Source organism: Peromyscus leucopus, chromosome 18, assembly GCF_004664715.2.
Source record: "Peromyscus leucopus breed LL Stock chromosome 18, UCI_PerLeu_2.1, whole genome shotgun sequence".
Taxonomy (NCBI): Eukaryota; Metazoa; Chordata; class Mammalia; order Rodentia; family Cricetidae; genus Peromyscus; species Peromyscus leucopus.
Window position 1 is genome coordinate 8,505,118 of NC_051078.1, and position 27,312 is coordinate 8,532,429.

At 44.8% G+C, this 27,312-nt stretch overlaps 1 protein-coding gene across 2 annotated transcripts in view; it reads left to right on the plus strand.

Annotated features, from left to right (window-relative positions):
• The window catches only part of Srgap1 (SLIT-ROBO Rho GTPase activating protein 1), a 269,344-nt gene that overhangs the window by 222,829 nt on the left and 19,203 nt on the right, over positions 1–27,312 (plus strand). Inside the window, exons 9-15 of one of the 2 annotated variants that reach the window (XM_028869595.2) lie at positions 324–521; positions 1,394–1,478; positions 8,644–8,671; positions 11,215–11,317; positions 15,074–15,134; positions 15,290–15,367; positions 17,455–17,589. In XM_028869595.2, the coding sequence (XP_028725428.1) occupies positions 324–521; positions 1,394–1,478; positions 8,644–8,671; positions 11,215–11,317; positions 15,074–15,134; positions 15,290–15,367; positions 17,455–17,589 (688 nt within the window). Of the gene's footprint in view, positions 1–323; positions 522–1,393; positions 1,479–8,643; positions 8,672–11,214; positions 11,318–11,833; positions 11,868–15,073; positions 15,135–15,289; positions 15,368–17,454; positions 17,590–27,312 lie in introns of both variants that reach the window. The other variant, XM_028869594.2, reaches the window with a different exon arrangement.

Genomic DNA, 27,312 nt, shown 5'->3' on the forward strand with positions numbered 1-27,312 from the left:
AGAGGTATTTACATAGGTATGTTCACGTTGAGATTATTCATCGGGCTATATACTTAAGGTCTGTGTATTTTTTTTCCTGTTTGTAGTCTTACTTTAATTCAAAAGGTAAACAAGAATGAAATTGAGAGTCTCTAGTGGTCTGTGAGGTTTTTAAGGGTACCGATGGCTTATAAGGGTCATCTGAGGTCCAATTGGCCCGTCTCTCTTCCCTACCCACCACGCTCTGAAGTAATCTCTCCCTGAGGGCAGACAGAATCTCGCTGAGAAGTATAAGGCTCACAGAACAATATGCCAATGAGTGAAATGTTTTTTTCTGTTCCCAGGTCAAGAAGACGACAGAAGCCACCCTCCAGACGATCCAAGATATGGTCACTATCGAGGACTATGACGTGTCTGAGTGCTTCCAGCACAGCCGATCCACGGAGTCTGTGAAGTCCACTGTGTCTGAAACCTATCTGAGTAAACCCAGCATCGCCAAGAGACGAGCCAACCAGCAAGAAACCGAACACTTCTACTTCATGGTGCGCCCCCTCCCACTCCCCGGCACCTCTCTCATGACACCAGAGTCTCCTGGAGGTCTTGATTTAAAATATGGTCACCTGTGCACCCTCAGAGTTCCAGATGGAGGCAGTCTGGGTAGATGTGAGGAGTTGGGATTTCTCTAAAACAGACTGGGAGGTGGGGGGCGGGGGGTTGAGCAGATGTGAGGATGTCTTACTCTGTGGTTCCTCCAACTTGTTTTTTTGTTTGTTTGTTTGTTTTTTGTTGTTGTTTTGTTTTTTTGGGTTTTTTTGTTTGTTTGTTTTTCAAGACAGGGTTTCTCTGTGTAGCTTTGCACCTTTCGTGGGACTCACTTGGTAGTCCAGCCTGGCCTCGAACTCACAGAGATCCACCTGGCTCTGCCTCCTGAGTGCTGGGATTAAAGGCATGCGCCACCACCGCCCGGCTCCAACTTGGTTTTTTGAAACAGATTTCTTTCTGAACCCGGAGTCAACATGGCCCATAAGCACCTGGGATCTTCCCATCTCCCCTCCACCCTAGTGTGGGGATTACTCATACACACACTGCCACACTCTGTGCTGGAGATCTGAACTCAGCTCCTCCTGCCTGCACAACCATCCCTGTTTTCCCAACCCAGGCTTTTTCTAGTTTCACATAGGTCCATATCACGAGGGAGTCTGCTAAAATGCAGCCATTTCAACAGGTCTGGGGAGGAAGATTCCGGAGCCTATGTGTCCAGTAGGCTCTCAAGGTCTGGCTGAGTCAGCTAGACTATGGATCACACATAGAGTAGCAGAATTCTAGGAAATACATAAAGCAACAAGGCTCTAGTGCCCCTCTGGGAAGTCCCGGGACCCTGGTTGGTTTTCAGTTCTTACCTTGCCTTTTGCAGAAACTCCGGGAGTTCTTGGAAGGCAGTAATCTCATCACGAAGCTTCAAGCTAAACATGACTTGCTGCAGAGGACTCTTGGAGAAGGTCGGTCCCCGGGAGCGAACAGGGAAATGATTTGGCCTGAGTGTTGTGTCATGAATGTTCTTTGTAGAGTGTGAAGTAAGAAAGTGTGTGTGTGTGTGTGTGTGTGTGTGTGTGTGCGCGCCGCGCGCGCAAATGCATGCATGCATAGCCTCAACTTATAAATAGAGAATGCTGTCATATGTTTAGATTCAGTTGACCTTTCTCACTGATAATTATGATCTCTCTTGAAGCCATTTCAAGCTTAGAGGTAAATTCAAGGAAGAGTAACTCCAGTGAAGAGGTTCCTTTGGGGAAGGACCCATACCTACTGACCCCAATGTCTGCTTCCTCTACCTTGGGCTCCTCTGCCCTCCAATGTCACCCCCGTCCATTTGAATGGACTGGTACCTGTCCCATCTGTTACCATTGGAGATTCTAGAACCCAGTTTGATTTTCTTTTTCTTCCATTAGGCATTGTTGGTAGTTGAGAAATGATCTGAAGGTGTACATCTAGATTGCTGTGTGTGGTAACCAAAATAATAGCATTAATGCTAACAAAGATTCTCAGAGCCACAAACTGTTCTGAACTACAGTCTTAACTGGGTACCGTTAGCTTCCTCGTCTTTACAAATGAGGAAACCGGGGTGGGGTGGATACAAGCTAAGGGGATTATGTAAACATCATGGCTTCCCCCTTTTTGTCCTCATAAAATGCAAAAAGGAAAAACAATTATATGCAGGCAAAGCTCTAACTTAGTCAAGTGTCCGGGGTCTAAAGCTTCTTTGGACGGGTTTTTCTTTACGCTAGAACCTGATGAATGTGGGGAAAAGTAAAAGAGAAACTGCAGGATGGGGTGGGAGATGAGAGGATGGACTTTGTGGGTGACTGGGTTCAAAGGAGATCCCCAGGGCTACAAAGGTGGTTCAGCCATTATGAGCATTCACGGGCATCTGAGTTCAGCTCCCAGCACCCACATGGTGGCTGGCTCCAGTTCCTGGGGATACGATGCCCTCTTCTGGCCTCTTCAGGTAACACACACACACACACACACACACCACACACACACACACAGTGCACTTACATATGTACACTCCTGCACATAAAATAAAAATAAATCTTTTTTTTTTTTTAAAAGAGGTTTCCGTCTTATACTTAAGTCCTTGCCTCCTACATTCTGGAACCTTCCTTGCCCACAAGGCAGTGTATCTACCACTTTACCTGATGGTTTGCTTCAAAGGACCCGTCATCCTCAGGGAATGGCCACAAGGCAAAAAGTTGTCATGCATGATCTTGGGGCTCCCCAGGGTCTGAGTTGAAAGGCAGTCATATCTACAAAAAAAGTTTTTGTTTGTTTGTTTTAACTATTAAAATCATCCAAGAAAAATAGAATAACCAAATGCAATGTGTCAACTTTAAAATCTGAACCAAAAGGCAAAAGTTATGAAGGCCATTTTAAGCATAATGGGAAATGGATATAATCTATATGTTAAATATTATTGACTTAATTTTCCTATGTGTTATGATACCATGGTAATGAAGAATGTTCTTATTCTTTAAAAAAAAAAAAAAAAAAAAAACTTGAAGTGTCATATTGTTCAGAACTTACTTCCCAATGGCATGGCTCAGAATTTTTAAAAGGAGACAGACAGACAGATAGACAGACAATTATGAAATCTAAGTGAAGACGGTCAGTGTATTCCTTGAACTATTCTTTAATTTCTTCCATAGGTTTAAACTTTTTTTCTAGTCTTTTTATCTCTGAATAGTTTTCTTGTATAATCATGTCCTAGTTTTGTGTGTGTGTGTGTGTGTGTGTGTGTTGTGTTTCCTTTTCTCTCGTAATAAATTCCCTGTTTTCCTCCCATTTTTCACATGTGCTCAATATTTCAAACAATCCCTCAAGGTCCCTTGCTGACCCCTCCCCCCAGAGTATAACATCTCCTCAGTGCAGAGAAATGCTTTGAATGCTTTCAGACCAAACTCTCCCTCCGAGACTGACAGCCACCGTGGACATGGTGAGGTGGAGGGGACTGAGCCATGGGTGTGCTCTCTCTTGGCTCTGTGCTCAGGCGAGTGTTAATGTGGCTTGGAGCAGCACTCTGAAGCTTTTATGGTCGTCATTCAGGATAAATTCTTTCATGTCTCCTAGAGAGAAAAGCCCCGCTGGTTAATGTTATTCTCCATGTCATTCTTGGATCGGGCTACATTTTGGCTTTGTAGACCGAGACCATTTGCCAAAGGCTGCCCTCAGCCACTCTGTAAAGCTGTCACACCTTGTGGACACTAAGCCAGGAGTCCTTTGTCTTGGAATTTCTTTCAGTGGGCTCCAGTGTCCCCCGTGACATAGCTCCGTCACACTCGGTTAAGTCTGCGGAAGGGACCTGGGTGGTTTTCATCAGGGTAGCGTGCACGAACGCGTCCAGACCTCTGCCGCTCTTAGCCCAATTCACTTGTACCAGCTTGCCAGAACATCAGCGGCTGGCCACTCACCGCTGCCGGCTTTGACCCTCCAAGTAAAACGGAGCACAGGAGACACACCCCACTTTTCAAGAAGTTCGAGCCGTGTAAGCCGGCTGGCTTTCCACGCAAGCCCTGTTCGTGTTAATAGGCTTACAACAGAGGAGACCAGGCGGGTTAAGGGCGCCTGTCCCGTGGAAAAACAGTCCCATGGCGAGCCCTTGGGAAGGGATCCAAGTCCCCATCTGGTTAAATAAGGTTAGTAGGTCCAGGATTAAGTGGTGTGTTTGGGGACTGGCTTGACATTTCGGATCGGAGTACCTCTGAATTCTCCCAGACCAGCTGCTGCAAAACTGCCTTCATAGCAAAAACAAATACCTCGGCCCGGGGATTTAGCCGTTGATAGTGCACAGATGAAACTCTAACGGCAGACATGTGTTTGGCCTGCCTTGCCGCCTGCTGTTGGCAGGGCTACCCGTGGCCCTGTCAGTTCGTCAATTTACAGCACAGAGAAGCCACTGAATCGGACTCCCAAAGCGGCATTCTCCAGGCTCAGACTCCCAAGACTTTAAAAAGCCCAGAAGTAAAAGAAAGGAAACATGTGGACTGTGGAAGCCACGCTCGTCTCCCTCTCCTAGATCTTTTTAGGGAGATCGTTTCTTTTTTGAATAGAAGTTAAATCGGCCACAGTAAATGAGATATGTATCTATAAAACTGGGGCATTGAATTTTTTTTTTCTTTCCATCTAGTCATGAGCCTTCGTGGTCACATCAGGTTCTTTGTGTGAGGTATTTGGAGATAAGAGGGTGGAAATGGCTGTACAATTTTTGCTAAACAGAAAATGTGACAGTGGAAACCAAGCTCTGAATTACATTGTTTCTCATCCTAGGCATAATGTTTTTGACAAAGGAATCAAGTAGGTTATCTTGGAATAATCCCTTGTCTGCCTTTGAGTAGAAGTACAACTATTCTTTCAGAAGAGAATCAGATTGTGGATAATTATGGTTTTGTTTTGTTTTGTTTTGTTTTAACCAAATCTCTCTGGTCGTCGATGGAGTCAAGACAGGAAATGGGCTGGAAAGCAGCCACCACAGTGAGCAGCCACCACAGTGACTTCATCAGCCCCTCATTAGGGGACAAACCAAAGGTCCAAGTCAAGCTAGGCGTATTTTAAATATTATTCTCTAGGGTTTTTTTTCCCTCTTACCTCAGCTTGCCCCCAACCTTCATTTTGAATAAAATGCATTTAAGCGTGAAAAAATAATTCACTTCAGAATTCTGAAATAAAATGTAAGAGGATTAAAAGAAGCCAGTGATCCTGGATTGCAGTTCCAGAACTTGAAGGGGGTAGTCCCAGAACTTAGAAGACTTCAAGGCGAGCCTGGGATACAGAGCAAGGCCAATCTCTACCTCAGGAACAACCCTCGCCCACCTCCCTACCCTCCACCGAATAAATAGTCCAAGGAGCTGTTTGTACCAAAACAAAAAACTTAATCCTGGATCATTTTTTTTCTCTCCAAGTGGCTTATATGGAGGAGAGGGGTGGGCCGTAGTTTTTAATAATTAAATAAGCTTCCAAAGAAAGTGGCCGAAATCTAATCCTCAGACCACTAGAAGCTTCAGTATTTCTTTAGGAAGGCGAGTCTTCCTTGTTTGTGTGTTATTGATGATGATACTTATTAAACCTATTAATGATGATACTTATTAAAAAATAAAGCGCCGCTCATCCGTGGAGATGCACTCAGGACCGTTATCTGGAAAAGCTGTCCATGTGGCCATGGAGTTACATGGTAACTCCCATGACATTTGCTCTCGGCTCATTATTCAAATTGTATCTTGTATACATTTTTAATTTTTTATCTCAGATGGTCCACCATCAATGGAAGAAGCAAAATAATAGAATTCATCTTATCATTTATCTTTTTCTCAATCTAGAAAATAATTGGTTGGGATATTTGAGCAAAAAAAACAACAGAATTTCCCAGCTAGTAAAATATTTCACTCATAATAACATCAGTTTCTCTAGTATCGGACCATGCAAAAGTGATCGGACGGTGCGCCTCACCTTAAATGTGTAGATAGTTACTAATCTGCGCAATCACATATCTGGGTGATTTTTTTTTTATTTAATCGGTTATATTTATTTTAGCCCTAGTGGGCAGATAGAAGTATACACCGGGTCCATTCCTTCCTTCTAGGATGGTTCACAAAGTGTCTTCTGGTGAGAAAACAGAAGTCAGATTTAAGTGTGGATGTGCAAGTAGTCTGTGTGTTTGTCCTTGTGGATATGTGCACGTGTGTGCAGGCATGTATGTCCACAAGCCTGTGGAGGCCTCAGAGGTCAGCAGAGAATGGCTTTCCTGATCACTCTGAGACAGGATCCCTTACTGAAGTAGGAGCTCACTGATTGGCTACGCTGGCTGGCCATGAGCTCCAGGGATCCACCTGTCTCTACCCTGAGTTTGAGACTGACCTTGCTCTGTATCCCAGGCCCGCCTTGAAATCTTCTAAGTTCTGGGACTGCAATCCAGGATCACTGGCTTCTTTTAATCCTCTTACATTTTATTGCAGAATTCTGAAGTGAATTATTTTTTACACTTAAATGTGTTTTATTCAAAATGAAGGTTGGGGGGAAGTCGGGGGGCTAGACGTGTGCCCCCATGCTTAGTGTTTACATAGACGTTGGGATCTGAACTCAGCTTCTCATGCTTGCCTGGCAGGCACTTTACCAAATGAACCATCCCCCCGCCCCAATGCCGAGACTTAGCTTTGCGTGCGTGCGAGCGTGCGTGCGTGCGTGCGTGCATGTGTGTGCGCGCACATGTGTCTGGGTATGTTGAGCATTGCATTCACAGCCTCTTGAATGCTCAGTGAGTGCTCTACCACTGAACTACATCCCCACCCCAACCACTACATTTTTTAAGATAGTATAGCACAGTGCTCGGGATTTCAGAACTGCAATTAAAATAAGCCTCAACCCTGGTGCCAGACCCACGCCACACTAACGCGGCCTGGGATGGGTCGTGTTCTTAAGATGCTCTGTCTCTTTTATAAAATAAGAAAAATAATAGAAGCGACTTTGCGAAAGTTATGAAAACTGTGAGTTAACATACTGAATATAAAGTGCTCAGGCCAGGTGTGGTCATACACACAAATACTGCCAGGGGCTGAAGCAGGAAGAACAGGAGTCAGGAGTTCTAGGCTACCCTGCATACCAAGGTTACACAATGTCACTCTGTCTCAAAATTAGTAAGGAAATATACAGTGCTTCTAACACTGGGCAGAACTCGTTGCTTATATAATGCTAAGGACATTTATTCAAATAGTTTCTTGCCTGTTTTTATTAATATATCTCACCAATGTCATGATAAAGCACCATACATGGCCATACAATACAGACAAGCCAGATAGTGTCTCTGCCCTCAATCCTCTGCTCATCCACTGCTTCACGCACGCTAGGTGGTCTCCACCAGCTCCTCCTGGCCTCAGCCCAACCAAAATGATAGACACTCTCTGCCTCGTCTGCCCTCGCCCAAACCCAGTCCAGCCCAGCTTCCTACGGGCATTTCCATTAGGATAGCCATCAAGGTACCACATACCACACTCAGCTCACTCCAACTCTGGCTAGAATCGGATCTTTGCCAAAAACATGGGTTGGCTCAGATCTGTGTGAAGAAGGGTGACCTCTGATGATAGCATGCCGCCCCCGTTTAATCGACCCATATCAAGTATTTCATGTTACTTGTTATTCAAGAGCGGATAATAGACAGAGGGGCTCAGTGGTGGTCTAGGAGGGTTCGTTGACCATCCGCACCTCCCAGTTGTCCAATCTTGTGGGTCTGAAGCACTGTGTCGTGTGATGGGCAGGGCTCACCTGTCCGTGCTCCACCGTGGCCTTTCTCTGCCAGCGGTAGCTTCAGACTCCTTCAGAACCGTGACGTCATGTTTTGCAGACAGACCATTTTGCACGGTTCTCCTCTCCCGCACCTTACCACACTGTCCCACCCTGAGTGCATGAAGAACAGACAGCCTCCGTGGATGTTTGCACACTTGAGGTGAACGCAGACTGTGAGCACGCTAGAACACGTCGGTCCTGTTAGTTACAACAAGAAGGTCATATGTATGTGTGAGAAGCAGCGGGTGGTTTAGATGGCGGAAGTCTGTGAAGACGTGGAGCTTACCTGGTGGTCGATTGTAGAACAATTTAATGCCCTTGGATGATGCTGTCTGTGTCAGTTCAGAATAGGGAACCCAAACTCCCTCCTAATGCCATGATTTCATACCCCAGAAAGAATACCAACACAGTCTATGGGAAACTGAGTTGACCCAACGCCTATTTGCTCTTCTGTCAATCAAAACAGCACAAATCACTGGCAGGAGCAGGGAGCTTTTAGATATGCTTTGGTGTGTTTTGTGTTTGAACTCAAAGCTACAGTCAGAGAGCTATTTCTTGTTTGAAAAAGAAAAAGAAACTACCTCAAATTGCCAAATGGAACATGTTTCTCTAGCCTATAGAATTTGTTAAATTTTGCATTGAGATTTTGTGAAAATCATGACTTTGAATTATTTGTTATCATACGCCATTCACATCTTCTCTACCACAAGATCTGTAACTCATTCTTAACTCAGTATCCTGAGACAAGGGGACCAATGATACACAGGATTATCAAATCGAACCCACTGAATCCACCCAGTTTACTAATTTATTTTATTTTTTATTTTTTGGCAGGTCATAGAGCTGAATATATGACTACAAGGTAGGAAAATATTTTATCTGTAGTCTGTCTCGCTTTCTTTTCTCCTTAACAAGAGCAGTTGATAACTCCAGAAGATAGTCTGGGCATGGCAAAGCCCAGCACCCTAAGATGCTTGGGTTCACACCAGGTGACGTGTGTTGTATCTGACACAGCCTAGGTTGCCCTCAGCGGTATCACAAAGCTCCTTAGTAAGCATTTGTACCCAGAGCTGGGTGAGCTTAATTGTTCTAATCCCAAACACATTAACTTTTTGGATAGACTGATGACACTTTTGACCCGATAACTTAGTTAACATGTGATATGGGGTGTGTACCACCTGCGTTAGTAATTAGAAAGAAGGGCCAACTTCCAGCTCCTGTGAAAATGTCACTTCTAACATGGACCGCCTATTGCATATCCCTCTACCCATCCCTCTACCCACCATGAAGGACTGACTATAAAGCTTCTTGCTGGAACATTTGGAAGCAGATTCTGACTTGAGTTGAGGGACGTTTGAGGCAACTTTGGTCTCCCAATGGTGTCATCCCTATCTATAGCAGGATGACGTCATAGGGGTTGGTTGACATAGCAGGACTTCACGTTTGAAGCTGAGTTCTAGTGGACACAAGAGGCACATGAAGCCTTTCGAGACAGCCCTCTAGTTCCGTATCTGATGCTTGGATGCCCTGGAGTGGTGTTCATCCCAGGGACCATGGATGGCCGGGTTAGCAGATTTCCAGGGATGGTCAGAACCGCCTTCCAAGTGTAACTTTCCTGTGCAGGTTAGCCAATCCAGAGCCTGCTTTAATTGGTTCTTGCACACCGACCTACAGGTCTGCCTGCCTGGACACCCCGCTGCTAGGTACCAGACAACCAGGAATGTCCCCCCTGCTGCAGAAGCCACCAAAATCACCCCAGCTCTACAATTCAAATGTTGCTTCCCATGCTCTTCCCATTCCTTCCCTTGAAAACCATGGCGAATGGGGGGTTTACACACATACCTGCTCCTCCTCCCTGTCTCCTGCCCAGCCTTCAAGCTGTCCCCTGTTCACACCCACTCCATGGCAGAGTGCCAGGGCACACCTGTGCCTCTGCGCACTGGTACGCAGCTCTGTCTCCTCAGCGCAGTCTCTTGGTAATACAAAATCGGCATTAGACAACATTTACAAGATAATGGAAAAGGTGACGACGTCATCCGGTAGAGCTGATGAAACTTTTGACGGCTAGTGTGAGTTCCTCACGCCTGCCACACTCCTTCCTTCATGCGCAGCATGGAGTTTAGCGTCTGAAAGCACTTCAGAAATGTTCAGTGCGGAAGGACAAGGTGTGCTGCCGGGGAGAGGTCTCCACACACTTCTGTGTCTTTGCAAAGGCTCCTTTTTAAGCGCCTGAGCACCAGGGGACTTGAGCTGCTGCTGGCTGTACACTCCATTAGTCACAGCCCTCCTGCCGGGAGATTCTGAGGGTTTTAGCCATGAAAGGCTGGATCAGCAGGTTTGTCCCGTACACGTGTTGATTACTGTGCCAGTAGCTAATGATGCTCTTCAGGGTTTCCCATCAATTCTTGGGATTTTTTATTTCTAACCTGGGCTTTGCGAACTTGGAGCCAGAATGAACTTAAAAGGCTGCCCATCTAAAGAACAGGCTCACAAAGGGCTTGCACAGCCCACAGGCGTGGCGAGCCTTCTCCGGTCTGCCTTGCGGAGTTAGTTAACCCGCAAAGATGCAGGAACTGAGTCCGGCCATCTTGGTCCTCTAGAGGAGAGAGCAGGAGTAGTAGCCTCCTCATTCCGATGATAGTGCAAGGGAAGTGATACGGGGTTTGCCAGCTTAGCCCGTGGCACACTGGATGTGTGCTAGCAAGCCTGGAAGCTTATCCACCAAAGCCAACAAGCAGGAGAATCCAGAGCAGCACAAATATGTGTCATCTACTGCTGCACGAATGATATGCGGGCAGGGGCATCCTGCGTTCTACCAAAAAGGAAACGGTCACTCGGACACTCGGATGAATCTGGGCTTCACACTCCGAAACCACATTGAAACCAATCCCTAATTTTCTCAGGGATGACCTGTTAATGAAAATGTTTACGTAAAATCAAATCCCACTAGTGCATGAGGAATACTGAACAGATGTGATGTTACCTGCATTGGAGAATTAGGAACTGACTTAAAAACATTTAAATTCTCATTTGGAAATCTCTCAGAGCCCTATTATAATTATGTTTTGGTGTGTAATTCACCAAACAAAAACCTGGCTGTATAACATTTGTCTAAATAGCTCCCAATAGCAACTTATAATACCATTTTTAAGTAAGCTACAAAATAAAAAATAAAAACGCTAGTTCTTGCACATAGGAACACCGTAGTCCGGATGAACAGCTCCTGTGCTTCTGATCCATAAATAAAATCAAACTGAAGGAAAATGATGGGGGGGTGTTTGCTCCTGGGCTGGGGTGGGGAAGGAACCCAGGATCCTCTGGTTTTATTATTTTGATATGACCTAAGGGTATTTCATTTATTGTCTGATTTCTGCCATGCTCAGTAATTATATTCCATTCCCTTAGGCCTCCAAACGTCCCCCCTAAGCCCCAGAAACACAGGAAGTCCAGGCCCCGCTCCCAGTATAATGCTAAGTTGTTTAATGGGGATTTGGAGACATTCGTCAAGGTACTGCACCAGCCACCCTCCTGGCTGGCCTCCATGCTTCGCACTATAATGGTCTCAGCCTCCTGTGAAGGGGGCAGGTCATTATGTCGAGTCTGTCCTGGGGCTCTTTGCTTTCCCAGAAAAAAGCAATATAATATTTCCTGAAGTCAGAGAGGAATGAATATTTGGATTGAGAACCTTCTGGAGAAAAAAAAAAATTAATGCGGACAATATTATCATCTGGGTAAAAGAAAATGCCCCCCCTTTTTTTTCTTTTTCCAAGCCAAAATCTGTAGGAAAAAGAAAAGATAAACTTGATAAAATATTTTCTCCTTACTTGTGCACATGAGACGGCACAGTGTATATGTTTTTAAAATCTGTCGTAGCCTTGCTCTGAAGCAAGGCACGAGTCTGGCTTTCTCGTGACTTAAGGAATTCATTATATTGGACAAATTTTGTACAGCCCTGAAGTCTGTATCTCTGCTGTGTTTACTCTCTGCCTTCTTTCTCATCCTGTATTTCTGATAATGCTTCTAGCCGGGGACGAAGGAACTCTCACGCCAGACATCAGGTATTGTGCCGGAGGGAAGCGAGGGTCTCTCTGCGCTGGCGTCATTTGCAAGTCATACCCATGCTTGGCTTTCATTAGAGTTTTTAAGGTCTTTAAGAGAAAAATGTTTGCACTTAGAAATTTGACAGTTTATAAATGGGCTTTACTTAGTAAAACCTGTGGGAAGCAGACACTAATTGAAACGGAATAACACTTACCAGTTAGAGTGGACGTATCAGCTTTTACCTGATGGCGTTTGGCAAATGCCTCCAATTTCAGCTAGGGAAAGTCAGTGACAAATACTAAATGCATATTTAATATTGAATTATGGATTTTTATGTAAATTGTATGAAAAAGAGATGTTCCCATTAGAGATAACATTTCATGAGATGGGCTACAGTGGGGTTTTTTTGTTGTTGTTGTTGGTTTTTTTTTTTTTTTTTTTTTTTTTTTTTTTAAGACAGGGTTTCTCTGTGTAGTTTTGGTGCCTGTCCTGGATCTTGCTCTGTAGACCAGACTGGCCTCGAACTCACAGAGCTCCACCTGGCTCTGCCTCCCGAGTGCTGGGATTAAAGGTATGCACCACTGCCCGCCGCCTGGCAGGCTACAGTGTTTTTGATGACTAACTATAGTAGAAAAATGACATTTTAAATATTTGATAAGTTCATAATTTGTATGTTATAGACATCTTAACTTCTCTAAAGATAGATCTATTTGTTAAATCTGTGCACTAGCAATTAAAAGGCTTGCATTGATGTATGTGTGTGCCGTGTACAAGGCACTTTAATACATTCACACTTGTGTGCATACAGAGGGAGAGAAATCAGAAGCCACTAGAAGCCTTAAAAGTGAGACCTAACCCTGGGATAAAGTGAAGGGCCACTGAGCAGTCTACACAGCAAAATCACCAAGCCATTGCCGAGTCTCAGCTCCTATAGACTCTAATTGAATATAAAATTATTGTCGAGTTTTGACTTGATTAACTAGCGTCCCAGCCCCTAGCTTATGGCAGGAGCCAATTAAACAGAATGAGGGCAAACAGTCAAAGGAAGACAGTAGGCTGTGCCCTTGATGGCCTGGCAGAGAGGGAGAAAGAAGGCCGACAAGCCACAGAGGCCAATGAACCACTCTGGTCCCTTGGCTGGCGTGGTGTGGGGACAGCTGCTTCAGACGATGCACGTATTAGAGACTTTGAAAATTCCTTGCTAAACACTATCAGTTAAAGGCCAGCAAACTGAGGAACCAAAGGAGGACTAAGGTAGTTAGTTTGTGAAAAATCCGTTGTGTGAGCTGTGCTCACTGGTACCCGGGAACCCAGAGGGACTGAGATCTCGCTCTGCACTTCAGGAAAGTGTTCCTGAGCTCTCCCAAATTGCACCACAAAAAGGCAAGAGCAAAACCATCTTCCCATGGGGAAACGGAGACACAGAGAGATGTTTGGATGGAGGTGGCAGAAAAGCAGCCCATAATCTCACTCCTTGTGAAATATTTTCAGCCCAAACATATGGCACCCATGAAATTAAAATGCTCGTTATATTTTTACTACAAAGTGCACTATGTCTTAAATGGGATGCTGATCTTTGTTAAAAGATTAACTGTCATCTAAGTGGATGTCAAGACGAAAATGTTTAGTACAGTACCATGAAGATAGAAGACTTTGTTCAGAACTTTCTGAGTGCAAACAATTTTCTTTTCATCTTGGGTTCTTTGTCTTTATGCTGAGTTCGGCAGAGATGTAAACTAATGTTCCCTTTCATCACTCACTCTTAAGTGTTTGTTGCTCTTTTAAGTTGTAGTGTGACATGAACCGTCTGTAAAATGTTATTTCCATTAAACCATGCTTGGGTCTTACAGAAAAAGACCCCTTCGTGTATTCAGTAAATTTTCATGTCATTACCCCACTGTTCGTGAGCCAACTAGCCTTCACTAAAAATGTGTTTTCTTTTTTTAAGGCTCTTCTTTAAGGAATTCATAAAACGTATGCTCCTCAACCAAATTAATGAATTGGAGAAACCGAATGCAGTCTCCAGAAGTAATTGGAACATTAAGTGGTTTATACCCTGGTTGCCTTAAAGCTTGAAAATAAAACTGTGTCTTAAGAAGCACATTGCCCACTCTGGAGACGATAAAGACAGTGGGAAGAGTTTGGGCTGCCGAGATGCATTATTCCCAGTGTCCCCTGCCCAGCTGGCCTGGGAAAGTCAACCGGTCTGAATTGTCCTAGTGTGTTAAAACCAAGTTCGGAATGAAACTCCTCAGGAGTGTGTGCCCGACACCAGCTAATCCCTTTCAAGTCCCATGTTTCCTGGAAAGATCTAATTCCTAAAAGAGTGGTCTTAAAAGTCCATGAGAAACATCATCCCTGGTCTTTCTTTTTAACTCACAGAGTGCATGCCATCAGTACATGTTTAACTGGCCTCTGGGCCCCTTCATCTCATCTGCCATCCTGTACACGTGGCTTTTAAAGCATTTCCAGCATTTGGTAGAAGATAGTGACCATTTTACAAGGTGTGGACCAGGAAGGCCAAAGCGGTCTTCCTTGTCTTCATCCTTAAACGGGCTGAGTGTATGAAGCTAAGTAAGTTCTGATGCAGACTAAGTAACCATGTAACACGCTTTCATTACCTACAAGACAGTTGGCGACTGCCGTCATCCAGGTGGCGTGGTCTTATCGATGTGTGGTGGAGAGGGTCCTAAGAATCCTGAAGCAGCTAATTAGACACAAGATGCCGCAGTTGAAACCCACGATATTCTCCCGGCATGCTCCACACTGACTGTCTTGAGTAATAACCTCTTAAAATGAGTTACTCATTTTTGGGCATGTGAGGTAAAGATAAGGAAAAGACATGAAGTGAGGTCTTGATGTTGTGGCTCTTGTCTGAGGCAGTGGAGTTATCCATTCTAGCCTCCAACTCAGCCTCCTGGCTCAGGGGATGACGGCCACCATTCCCAACATGAATTCGCTTCTCAGCATACGTAGGATTTCTTGTGTTAAATGCATCTAATTTAGCTTGCTTCAGAACTGAAATACACCTTTGTCTACGTGTATATTTTTTCACTCTTTTTGTTGTTATTCGTTCTTTCTGGAGGATTTTTAGAGGGGTGTATTCGGAAAAGGTCACCTGACTAGGGCAAAAGCCACGCTAATGACTAAACTGTGAATCTTATTTCTCCATGGGACTCGGCCTTCTCCTCTGACAATGGCTGGTTTCTGTCTCTCTCCCCAGGACTCAGGCCAGGTTATCCCTCTAATTGTGGAAAGCTCCATCCGGTTCATTAATCTCTATGGTAAGCCTGTCTTCACGGAATCCTCATTTAAGAGCAGATAGTGGGTTTGTTTCAGTAAGCCTGTCCTTTTGCTGGCGTTTTATTCTTGAGGAAAAAAGAGATTTGGGGGGGGGGTGAGGAGGGAGTTTCTCACGCTCTTCCTCTGTCACCCGTAGGTCTCCAGCATCAGGGGATTTTCAGAGTGTCTGGTTCCCAGGTGGAGGTGAATGATATCAAGAATTCCTTTGAGAGAGGTAACTGTATGTCTGTACCCATAAGCAAAACATGGTAAAAACCCACTTTTCAGAATTCTGTGTTCTGCCCGGCGCACTCAACTCTGCTCAGCCCCCCCCCCAAAACCTCCGTCTTGCACGGGCTTCACTGTGGGAGCCGTGGGCAGTGAGTTGTTCCTGTGAAAAGCAGAAAAGCCAATGAGATTTGTCCCCTGGTTTAGGGTTCACAAAGACTGTCCATGACGTGTGTCAAGGTGGCACCTGACGGGGTTCTACAAGGGATAGGCTGGCCCAGCCTTCATGGTGAGTGGGTGGGACATCTCCTTCCCACTTCCTGTGAACTGGCCTTCTCTAGATTCCTAATTGGCTGAAACACAAGTTGTCCGAAACCATTAATGAGTACATTATCATTAGCAAAGCCATACACCGACCTAGCGTCAGGAAGACCCGGAGTTGAATCAGAGTCTCTTTTATTATTGATGATGGGATTTGGCCAAAAAGCTCCAATCTTAATTTGACCTGTTTCCTCATCTGCAAAACTGTAGGGTTGTTATGTGGTTTAGATTTGACCTGTGAAAATGCCTGGCCCTTTAACAAAGCTGGTGGTTATTAATGTTCTCCAACTGTCATGATTTGTATTGCATCTACTTCCGGGTTCCTCTGTGTCTTCCCTCTGCTTGGCAGTCAGGGCAGAAATGCAGAATGGTGATGGCGTGGAGATGTGTGCCGTGTGTGTCCCTGTGTGTCCCATTCTCCCTGACCTAGAGTTGCCATAGAGCCCTTTGAAGTTGGAAGCCTTGGCTGAGGAGGTCAACTAGGCACCACAGTGGATTTTTCTGGTTTCAAAGTCTCCGACCAGTGTACATGGGACAGACCAGTCTCCGGGCAGCGGCTGAGCATGCCACACTTCCTACACTGCGGTGAAGGCCAGGTGGAAGTGGTTAAGCATAGGCTAAGCTCTTGGTGGCCACCACAGACCAGTGAATGCTTTATTATTTACTCCTGGAAATTCCTTTTGTTTTTGAATACCTAGGTGAGGTTTTTCTCTCAAAGGGCAAAACAAATAATAATAATAGTAGTTAATAGTAATAATAATAATACAAGTGATTCTGCTGAGCTCCTGTTTGGCCATTCCTTGGCCTAGAAAGCAGGGAAGGGAAATAAGAGGCCCCTGAGAATAAGCTCCCCCAAAGGCAAGCATGTGTTGAAGTGTAATGACCGCTCTGTGAACTGTGGGAAGGAAACCCCTGCCTGCCAGTGTCCAGTGGAGTTGGATGGTGCTCTGAAGACGTCCAGTTCAGATTCCCAAGAAGGTAGGGTAAGGAGCCGACTAGCAGCTTCACCCATTTGCCATCAAGAAACGTATAATTCTGTGTGTGATCAATTTTCTTTTTTTTTTTTATATTCACTTTCCACATAAACTCCTGGGTACAAGTCAGGGTACATTTTCAAATCCCTTCTTCTGGTCCCAGAGCCTCCCACTGTTGAAAGCAGCTTTCACATACTCTGTGCCCACACCATGGCACCTCTGCAAACCTGCTATCACCCCACCATGCCACCTCAGTAAATCCCTGCTTATTTAGTGCAGGTGTTCAGTCCGTGTTGGATATTTCTGGTAAATTTTGCTGACCCATGTTGCATAGCCAGACCAACCTCAACTATATCTTTCTCCCAGAGGAATAAGAAACACTGAATGTAGGTTTTTTTTTTTTTTTAGTTCATGTTAACCTAAGCTTACTGATTTTAGCTTTAAAAAAAAAAAACACTGGGTAAAATTATAAACCCTACAATATTTTATTTTAAGATTTGGGCAAGTTGTAAGAGAGTGTTTGGTAGCATAAGATTTTTTTTTTTAAGCTTTATTTTAGCCAAGTATTTTTAGGTTAATCATGGGATAGGATATCTAAACCAATTATTTCAATTTTAGTACCATGTAATCTTTCAGAGAGCAAAATTAAAAAGACTCATATGCTCCTGTGTGTGTGTGTGTGTGTGTGTGTGTGTGTGTGTGTGTGTATGTATGTGTATGTATGTGTGTGTGTATACACTCAGATTTTGTTGAGAGAGAAAAGGAGTGCCGTGTATATAACGAATTTTCTTTTTTTTAGGTGAGAATCCTTTGGCTGACGACCAGAGCAACCATGACATCAACTCTGTGGCCGGCGTTCTGAAGCTCTATTTCCGGGGGCTGGAAAACCCTCTCTTTCCTAAGGAAAGGTTTAATGACCTGATTTCTTGTATCAGTAAGTAAGCTTTCCTCTCTTTCTTGTCTCTCTGTCTTTTCTCAACAGAACTCTTTTCCTCATCAACTCCCTGCAAACACCAACTACCCTCATTCACCTACACACACACACACACACACGCACACGCACACACACACACACACACACACACACACACACACACACACACACACACACACACCCCACACACCACACACCCATTGACTCCATCACCACCAAACCTCTGAGGCCATCTGTTTCCATTCTGGGTCCCATGTGAGTCACCTTCACCCTAAGCTGAGTGGACTTTGCTTCTGAACACCCTCAGGCTTCATAGATCTGGGTGCTGATCGCTTGGTCACCAGAAAAAAAAAAAAGAAGAAGAAAAAAAAAAGGTGCCCGGTGAGAGGAAAACAATATAGGCTTGGAAATGTAGCCTTTTCATTCTTGATTTTCTCAATTGACATTAAAAGATCTTTTACTATTCCTTCAAGGAATAAGGTTGAGATAAAAGGCCATTTGTACGGTACAAGAACACCCAGTGCCTATTACCTGTCAGCAGGGAGCCAGAGCCAATAGACAGATTGTGTGCAATATATTATGAGGCCCGAGTTAGTCATTAGCCAAGCACTGGTATTTTTTTCTTCAGTGGGGGATTTTGACACTTCACAGAGGAAACTGAAAATCATGACAGCAAGCATTAGTTACTAACCACAGTCGGATTTCGTGAGTCTGTAAATGCAGTACCTCTCCAAGTCATGTTCCCAGGGAGGGAGGTCAGCTGACCTCATTTCACACATAACAATGAAACCTCCCCTAACTCCACCCCCCCACCTCTCCCACACCCTCACCTTCCCTCCCACCCCCACCACCACCACCCCACCCCCACGCCCGTCCACTGCCAGCCCTGCTGCAAAGAACCGAACTGAAGGTGTCTCTAGAATTCTTCTTTGGCCATGCCGAGAAAGCTCCTCATGCCCTTGCCAGAGAGGTTAAGTCTTTCTGTGGTTTCCTGAGCATAGACATCACGCCAACCAAAACGCAGCAACTGGGCAGTGACCCTGAGCCCGCGTCACCAGCTAGCGTTACTGAATCATCTTACACTTTCACGGGTGAGAAATGGTATCCCATTGCTGGTGTTAATGACTGGGGGTCACTGGGTCAGGAAGATCTAGGTTCAGATCCTGGCGTTGCAGGCTTTGTAAACCTGGGTGGAATGCATGCTTCATCTTATTAAAGAGCATGTTTCTTTAACTTCATAAGAGTCTATGTGAAGAACAAACGAGGTAATTCAGGGCAAGTGTTTAGTGTTTACTTAGACAAAGTAAGCCTCCATCCATGTCGCTAGTCCTCGTCACTTCTGTGACGGCTGTGCCTAAGGAAAACTCAGGTCACGCGTGCCGATACCTAGTACAACCACGTAAGCCATCAACTGTTCTGCCGAATGTTTCTGGCATAATTCTTTCAGGTGCCTTTAGAAATTAAGTTGCTGTGTCCAAAACATACTGGTTCCAGCCTGACTTTTCTGCAATAATCAGTCAAGGTTTTTTCAGCAAATCAGACTTAGCAAAATAGGTAGACTATGAAAGAGAAAATGAAAAATACATAGAATTTTTGTTTACCATTTGTTTATGTGCTCATATGTGTGTATGTATGTATGTGTGTGTACAGATGTGTGTACAGGTGTGTGTACAGGTGTGTGTGCATGTATGTATGTGTGTGTTTGTGTGTGTGTGATGGTAGGGCACACATGTCATGGTGATCATGGAGATCAGAGGACAGCCTTCAGGAGTCAGTTCTCTCCTCCACTGTGGAATCCAGGGGTCCAGCTCAGGCTATCTGGCTTGCACGTCTATACATCTTCCTGGTCTTGGTGGGTTTTTGTTTTGTATTATTTTTTTCCAGTATTGAGGTTCAAACCCAGCGCCCTGCATTCTACCACTAAGCTGCGTCCCGGTTCCAAGATGCATGTCTTGCAGCAGACACAGGAGATGTCAGGGCTTCAGATTTCTGGGTACATTTGCAGCCTGAGGTTTAACTGAGCTGGGGTTGTGACTAGGATGTGAGTGGTTTGGGGAACGCTCTGCTTACAAACTCCCATCTGTCCTCACTGAGCAGTCTTCTTCACTCCCGTTTTCCCTCACAAGTCTGATGATGTTTAGTGGACCGTTCTTCAGAATGGGAGGACTTTCAAGGACTCGGTTTTGGACCTCCCCTTATATAACATGCCTTGACATAAGAAGCCCTTCCCTTCCAATCTCTAACCTCTTTAAAAGGAGACGACTCCTGGCTAATACTGATGGATCTCCCGATCAGCGGTTGTTCTTTCCAGCATGACTGTGGCATGCCTGCATTTTCCCCTAACTTGCCAATGAATTCTTCAAGAATGGCATACCACTCATTATTAGATCTCCCTCACCGATACTACAAATTTGTTGTCATTGCTGCTGCTGCTGTTATGTGTGTGAGAGACAGACAGACAGAGCTATGGAGCATATATGGCGGACAGCTTTCAGGAGCTGGCCCTCTCCTTCCCCTCGCTTGAAGCAGGATCTCTCCAGCTGTTTCCTTGCCGTCTACTCCAGGTCCGCTCTTCTGCACACTCGGGGACAATCCTCCAGTCTGAGCCTCCTGTCTCCCCGTAAGGTGATGGGTTTACAGAGTCTCACCACCGCAGCCAGACTTCCGATCTTTTAACTCAGATCCAGAGGTTGAACTCAGTACATCTTGCTTGCATCCCTGTACCCAATACTATAAACTTTTGACTCTTTAAATCAAACTGGCGTGTTTTCTGCAATACACAGAGCTTTCTGGCGACTCGAAGACTTGATTCTTGCTCTCAAGAAACTTAAAATCTAGCAAGAAAGAGACTATGGTTATGAGTGTCTGCAGCATAAGTCGGAATTGCTGGGGATGCTGGGGTGAGCATCTCAGGGTAATAGCCCGTTTTTACCTGTGACATCGTAAGCGCTGTGGCAGTTGAGTTTGATTTTCCTATTAAGGTCATTTCGTGTGACGGCTCACGTGGGAAGGTCTCGCTCTCATCGTTCCTAGGAGCTTATGTAAGTTCCTAAAGCCCCGACGGCTTTCTGCTTACCTATTTCTGGATTGTTTGAAAGAATCCTGTGTGTGTGCACGGGTTGCTATCCTCTCTCTGTGTCTCTGAAGAGCCTTACTCCTGGGAAGCTTAGATGTGTGTAGTAAAGGGGGGTGGTGGGTTGTAACAGCGTTCTCTGTGGCTAATGTACACGATCCATTCCCCACCTCCCTGGAAATTTCTTTGAAAGAATGACTGACTCATGATGAAGTCAAATTAAATAACACGTTGGGAAATGGCGGGCTTCCTTGTTTCCCTGGTTCGCACCCAAACATGGTTTTGGTTTTTGCTTTTTCAAACTGGCTGCTTTCTAAAAGACTTTGTGAGAGCTCCAGGTCACACCGCAGGTCTGGGCAGCTTGCGGCAGGACCATGCATCATGGTTCTGGATTCCTGAGGTATCCAGCCAAGCAATTATTCAAGTAAGGCATGGATGTCTTTTTCCTGGCCTGGTCGTGGGCCCAGGACACTCCATTTTGCATAATGTATTATCACTTAGGTGATTTCTTAGACATGAGAAAACATTTTTATAGCAGGAGATTTTTTTCTGTCACAGAAATAACTCTTAAAAAATACACAAAAAGCACACAGGACAAAATACTGTCCCCCATAAGCCACACCACCCAAAGAGAATCGGTGATGTGTTCCTTCTGGGCATTTATGCATCCGTGTGCACGCAGTGCTTTTGAAGCCAGCGTGGAGCTATTCTGTCCTTACCTCTTATGGTGTTCCATCTTCTTAGCATCTACAGGAGACGGTAACCCAGTGACCTCCCTATAATTAATCACCCAGCTTTAACAATTCCTGCTGCTCGCCTGGTCCAGCTCCACCGGCCCCAGCTGTCTTCCCTGTGGCATAATCTCCTGTATCAGTGTATATGTGTCTCTGGGAGATTGGAAATTCTCCTCCTTTCTTCATCAAAGTTCTTATCACGAAACGGTAGTTGATCATTTCAAAGTGGTTGGAAACGCCTTAGAAACACGTAGAACAAATGATAACCCCACTGCCCAGAGAGAAGCAGTTGCGTGAGAAACATTTTGTGTGTGATAAACATCCTCACATTGTCTGTTAACACAGGAGATGAATAACCCTGAGACCAGTTTTACCCTACAGTCAGCGATTTCTCAGAACCATCAAGTAGGCAGTCCGTGCTTTTTTACAGTTAGTTTTTATTACGCAATTAATCTATGATCACTGCTGAAAATTATTAAATAAACTGAGAACATCCATCGGTCCTCTATGTGGGGAGAATGGCGGCTCTTTCAGTGCCTCCCAGATGGTGCACATAGTACCAATGTATGTAATACATGCGTCCAAAAGCAGCTTTATGTCATAGTTCTCATAGTGTATGGTTCATCCACTGAGGGTAGTTTTAAACAACCATCATCATGATCGACTTCAGGATGTTTTCATTGTCTCAGAAAAAAAAGCCCAATTAGCAAACCTTGGCATTTGCTTTCCATTCACCTGTAACCACCCCCAGACCCCGCCACCGCTAACCTGCTCTCTGTAGAGAGATTTCCCTTTGTGCTCATTTCACATAAATGGACTGGCACACCTGTGGTCTTTGTGAGTGGATCTTTCACGTAGTGCGTGTCATAATCAGACATTCACCCTATGTCGTTAAAAAGAGTCATCCCTTGTCTGAGTATATCCCTACACACTTTCAGTAAAAAATCATCCTACCACATCATAGCTAGACAGTATGAAGTTTCTTTTCAAAATGATGAAAATATTCTAAAATTGATGGAGATGATGTATAACGCTGGCATATCAAGTTCATTAGCTTTCTCATTTAAATGGGCACATTATGTGATGTGTGGATTGTAGCTTAGTAATGCTGTTGTAAGTTAAATTATGGTGTGCTACCTTCGTGAGTTTATACTTTTAATATGGTTTTTAGTGGTCATATGGTGGCTTCTATTTTATGTAACAAGTCCTACTTTTACACATTTGTATTGGCTCTGGAGAGTTAGGAACATACAGAATACTCACTTGTGTTTCTTTGTGTACGTAACTATTGTCCATTCTTGGTTGTTTCGTGGAAAAAAGCCTTTGAACTCTTTATTATTATTTGTGTGTGCCTACCTGCCTGTATCTGTGAGTGAAGGTGCCCTTAGAAGTCACAGGGCCCCCTCTGGAGCTAGAGTGAACCACCTAAGCATTGAACACAGCCCTCTGCAAGAGCAATAAAGCGCTCTTATCCACTGAGCCATCCTCCCAGCCCCCCAGCTTTTGAACTCTTCAGACACTCTATGTTGCGGCTGGCATAAATTGTCGGCTTTTTCTGACGTACCCTGCGGCTCACGCTCTCTCTCTCTCAGATTCTCCGTTTTTATTTGATGACATAGAATTGTGTTCTTGAGGTTTCCTTGATCTCTGAAAATGCTTGCCAGCTCAGTGTCCCATAGGTGACGCTGTCTGGGGATTTCTAAAGGAAGGACTCGGCTTCTCTCCTGTGCTCGATATAAAGTCAGCAGATCAGGAGTTATTATTTGTGATTTATATAAACTACGTACTTTTTTAAAGTGCTGCTGGTGAACCAGAGGAGAAGACATCAGCTGTTTACAGAGCTTTCCGTGTGTGTATCTCTTCCCTCGGAAAGCTAGCGGTAACTCGCTGAAGATCCTCCTGAATGCATTAGCACACACCTCTGCTCTTTCTTTCCCTTTTAGTCACACAAGCGACTGAGTCATGCCTCGCTGTTGGTAGTGTGAACCTAAGTCTACCTTGAGACTGGTCACCTCACCCTGAAAGCTGATGGTGGGTCCCTGGGGCTCAAACACTTGCGTGCCTGTGCCTGCTTTCAGAGCTCCTTCCTGTATGGGGCCACCAAAGGCTTCCCTTCCCTCGTCTTCACGCCCAAGGAGGAATTGCTGCCTTGTGGTGTATTATTTGTTTCCTGGCAGATGGATCCTTTAGCAAAGAGTGCCACCAAAGAACCCACATGAGGGGTCAGTGGCCACTGGGGCTTGTCGTCTTCTCAGCCAGCTCCAGTTTTGTGGCGTTTTTTCACACGCGCGCACACACGTTCCTGGAGCTGTCACCTGAGGCACTGTGGAGCTGGGAGGCTGGCGTGAGCGCCCTGAGTTGCTAGGAAGAGAACATAAATTCACCTTGGGAGCTTTGCATGCATGACCAAGGCTGCCACTTTCACTAACTACGTGAGGTCTTCGATTGTGGGAACAAAACCCAGCTTGAAAGGAGTCCAGACGAGGTCTGATTTTCCTGATGCCTCCTTGGTGGAGAATAAAAGAGCCGTCTTTCTGTCCAGTACAGCTGAAGGGCCATAAATTGCCAACCAGAAGCACACGTTAATCAGTGTGTTGGTGGCACCCCCAAATTCAGCCCTGCCAACTGCACGCGGGAGAGGAAGTGGGCTGTTTGTAACAGAGCTGAGCTCCTGGAGGCTGCACACACAAGCCTCCTGCGCAGCCCACCAGGAAACAGCTAGGTACCCATTGTAGGACTGAGTGAGGCCTTGGTACGGATGCATTTGCATCAACTTCCAGAACACCAACAATGGTTCTCTCTGTGTCTGTGTGTATGTGGACTGTGGTTGCAGGCATCATACATTGGCATTACAAAATCTATTGTCATCTTTTGGGGGGTCCCTCTTTTAATCCCCATTGCTGTTCACATCTAAACCTTGCATTTGCACCCGAGGGGCTCCCCAGTTATTCTTTTATGGTGAAATGTGCGACAAAATTCACCGTCTTTGGGTGTGCGGCGAAGTCAGATGTCTCCCCAGCATTGTGAATCCATTGTCACTGTTTATTTCTAGAATGCTGCTTCTTCCCAAACGGAAACGTTGTGTCCATCAAACAAGAGCTGCTTCTTTCTTCTCTTCCCCCAGGCCCTTGCATCTCTGTTTTATGATTCGGCCTCATAGAAATGGTACCATGTCATCATAATGGTCCCTTTGTGTATGGCTTGCTTTGCTTAGAGTGGCATCCTCATGGTTCATCCATGGAATGACCTTCCTCTTCAGAGCTGAGTAATATTCCAATGCATGTCTAGGCCACATGATGCTTATTCATTCATCTGTCTATAAATATCTGGGTTGCTCCCACTTTTACAAATAATGTTACTGTGAATCTCGTGTAAATTTTGAAACTGCATCCAAAGAGAAGGGACTGAGTTTAGAACAGATTAAGAGGTTCTTAACATCAGACTAACACTTCTGGAGGCTGTGACCTCACCTTGCTTCACCTCTGGAGTGGCATTCCCTTTACAAGATATGACAGACATTAACAATAATTATACATGCTAGGCAGTGGTGGTGCACACCTTTAATCCCTGCACTCAGGAGGCAGAGACAAGTGGATCTCTGTGAGTTCAAGGCCAGCCTGGTCAACTGAGCGAGTTCCAGAACAGCCAGGACTACACAGAAAAACCCTATCTCAAAAAAAACCAAATAAGAAAAAAAAAAATCTTCAATAAAAAGTGGCACATGGTCTTCTTGGTTTTATCAGAACTGGCAGGTGCCTTTATACATAGCCATCCAAGAGCAGAGGTCGCTGCCTACCTGGGAATAATAGTGTGACAACTTATCTCTTCAATGTATTATCTCCATGGGTATAGTAAACTTTGTAACTGTTTGGTTTAGAGCATGAATATAAAGTCGATCAACCCAAGTTCTCTGATGGGTAGTGGGGAAGTGTTACTAAATTCCACGTTGTTTGAGTTTTGTGACTTATGTGTCTGTGTGTGTGCCTACATGAGTTGATGTACACCACATGCATCCAGGAGCCCAGAGGAGGGCATCGGATCCTGGAACTGGAGTTACAGGCAGTGTGTGCTGGAAGCCGAACCTGGGTCCGCTGCAAGAGCTCTCAAAGCTCTTTAAGCTCGCTCTCCGGCCCTCAGTGTTAATTTTTAAGAATGGAGCATAATGTATACGATTTTACCTCGGGGAGGGATGGTTCTTTTCAACAGGAAACAGCAACCACCTTAGACTCTCTAAAGTCAGCTGCTCGGTTAATAAGCCTTCAACCAGTTAATCTGTGACATTAAAAAGCCTGCAGCAGCCTTGGTGCAGTGGGAAGGGGCTTGGACCTGCCTAGGCTCAGTGTGCCGGGCTCTGCTGACTCCCCATGGGAGACCTTGATTTGGGGGATGTGGGGAATATGGGGTGGCTTGGGAGAGAGGGCTGGGGGTAGGAGGAGGGAGGAGGGGGGCTCTATGGGTGGTATGTAGAGTGAGTAGAAAATTTCTTAATTAAAAAAAATGAAAACAAAAACAAAAACAACCCTGCAGCATCCAGTGTCCTGGATACACAGTCCCCGACTTAGCGTCTCCGTGACTTGCAGACCACCTCAATTCAAGTATTTCATCTTCCGTCTCCATCCAGTATGGTCCCCAGGTTCTACTCCAGGTTGTTATAGGAGGTAAACTGCCTATTCTGAGCTTCTGCTTTGATCCTCCTGGGACTACAAGCATGCCAGTATTGACAACTTAATTATTGCATTCTTGTGGCCTGAATTTCTATACCTGCTTAAAACTTTTAAAAAAATGATAAGTATGTTACACTTTTTTTTCCCCAGAAGAAATAATCAAGACCACTACTTGGAAAATATATTAAACATGTATTTATATTCAGTAGATGTTGCCTCCCCCCGAGTCCTATTGATGGGTGGATTTTTTTTTTCCATTTCAAAGTACATTATCAACAAGAAAGTAAAATATCCATATCTAATTCATGATAACTACACTCACTCATACTTTTAGTTACTGATTCGGGTTAAAAGAACAAAAATGTTACAGGAATGTTAATCATATGATGATATTTTCACATTCCAGGGAGAGGGTTTCTGAACTCCTCTTTTCTGGGAGCTGAGCAGGTGCCATGTCCAGCTGAGGCATCCACAGTGGTTCATTCCCACTCACCCTGATAAACTGTGTGCTGTGCTGCAGACTGATTTGTGATTGAGCAAAAATATTCTGATATTTTTCATACCTTTCCAGCCGCATGGAGTATATATAAAACAAAATGCCCACTTTAATACTGAATAGAAGGCGGCTTGAGTCAGCACTCAAAATTCCAGGAAAACGAGCTTGCTATGAGTAATCAGGCCCACAGTCTCCAACCTTGGCTGCCCAAAAGAATCCCAGTGATTTTGAAACCCTCCTCATGTGAACCCAAGTCAAGGTCGAGCCCCACAACTTAATTCGAAAGAGAAACTAGGTGGGAGAGATCCATAGTCAACCAAGGGAGAACTGCTAAAACTTCCTAGGGAAATGGGCAGTGAGAAAATCAGTGATGGGACCACCAGAGACGGACTGAAGTAGGGGAGCGGGGAGAGGGTCGCCACGTTAGAACTGGCGATCACAGCCTTGAGACTGGATGAGGTTGCCACTAGCAGGAAGAAGGAAACAGCCTGAAGGGAAGCCTGTGGCATGGTGTCGGCCGCTCAGGATAGAGTCTGATACATCAGTATCTCAGAGCAGTTAAGGACCAACCGTAATACAAAATCACAGGAAAGCTTCAAAGTTATTTCAGAACACTGAGGTAGGTAGGTAGGTAGGTAGGTAGATACATTGATATGTGTGTATATCTACATATAGATATATATGTTGATATATATAGAGATTAATAGATGCAATATATGTATGTTTCTATGTATATAGATATATATTGATATATAT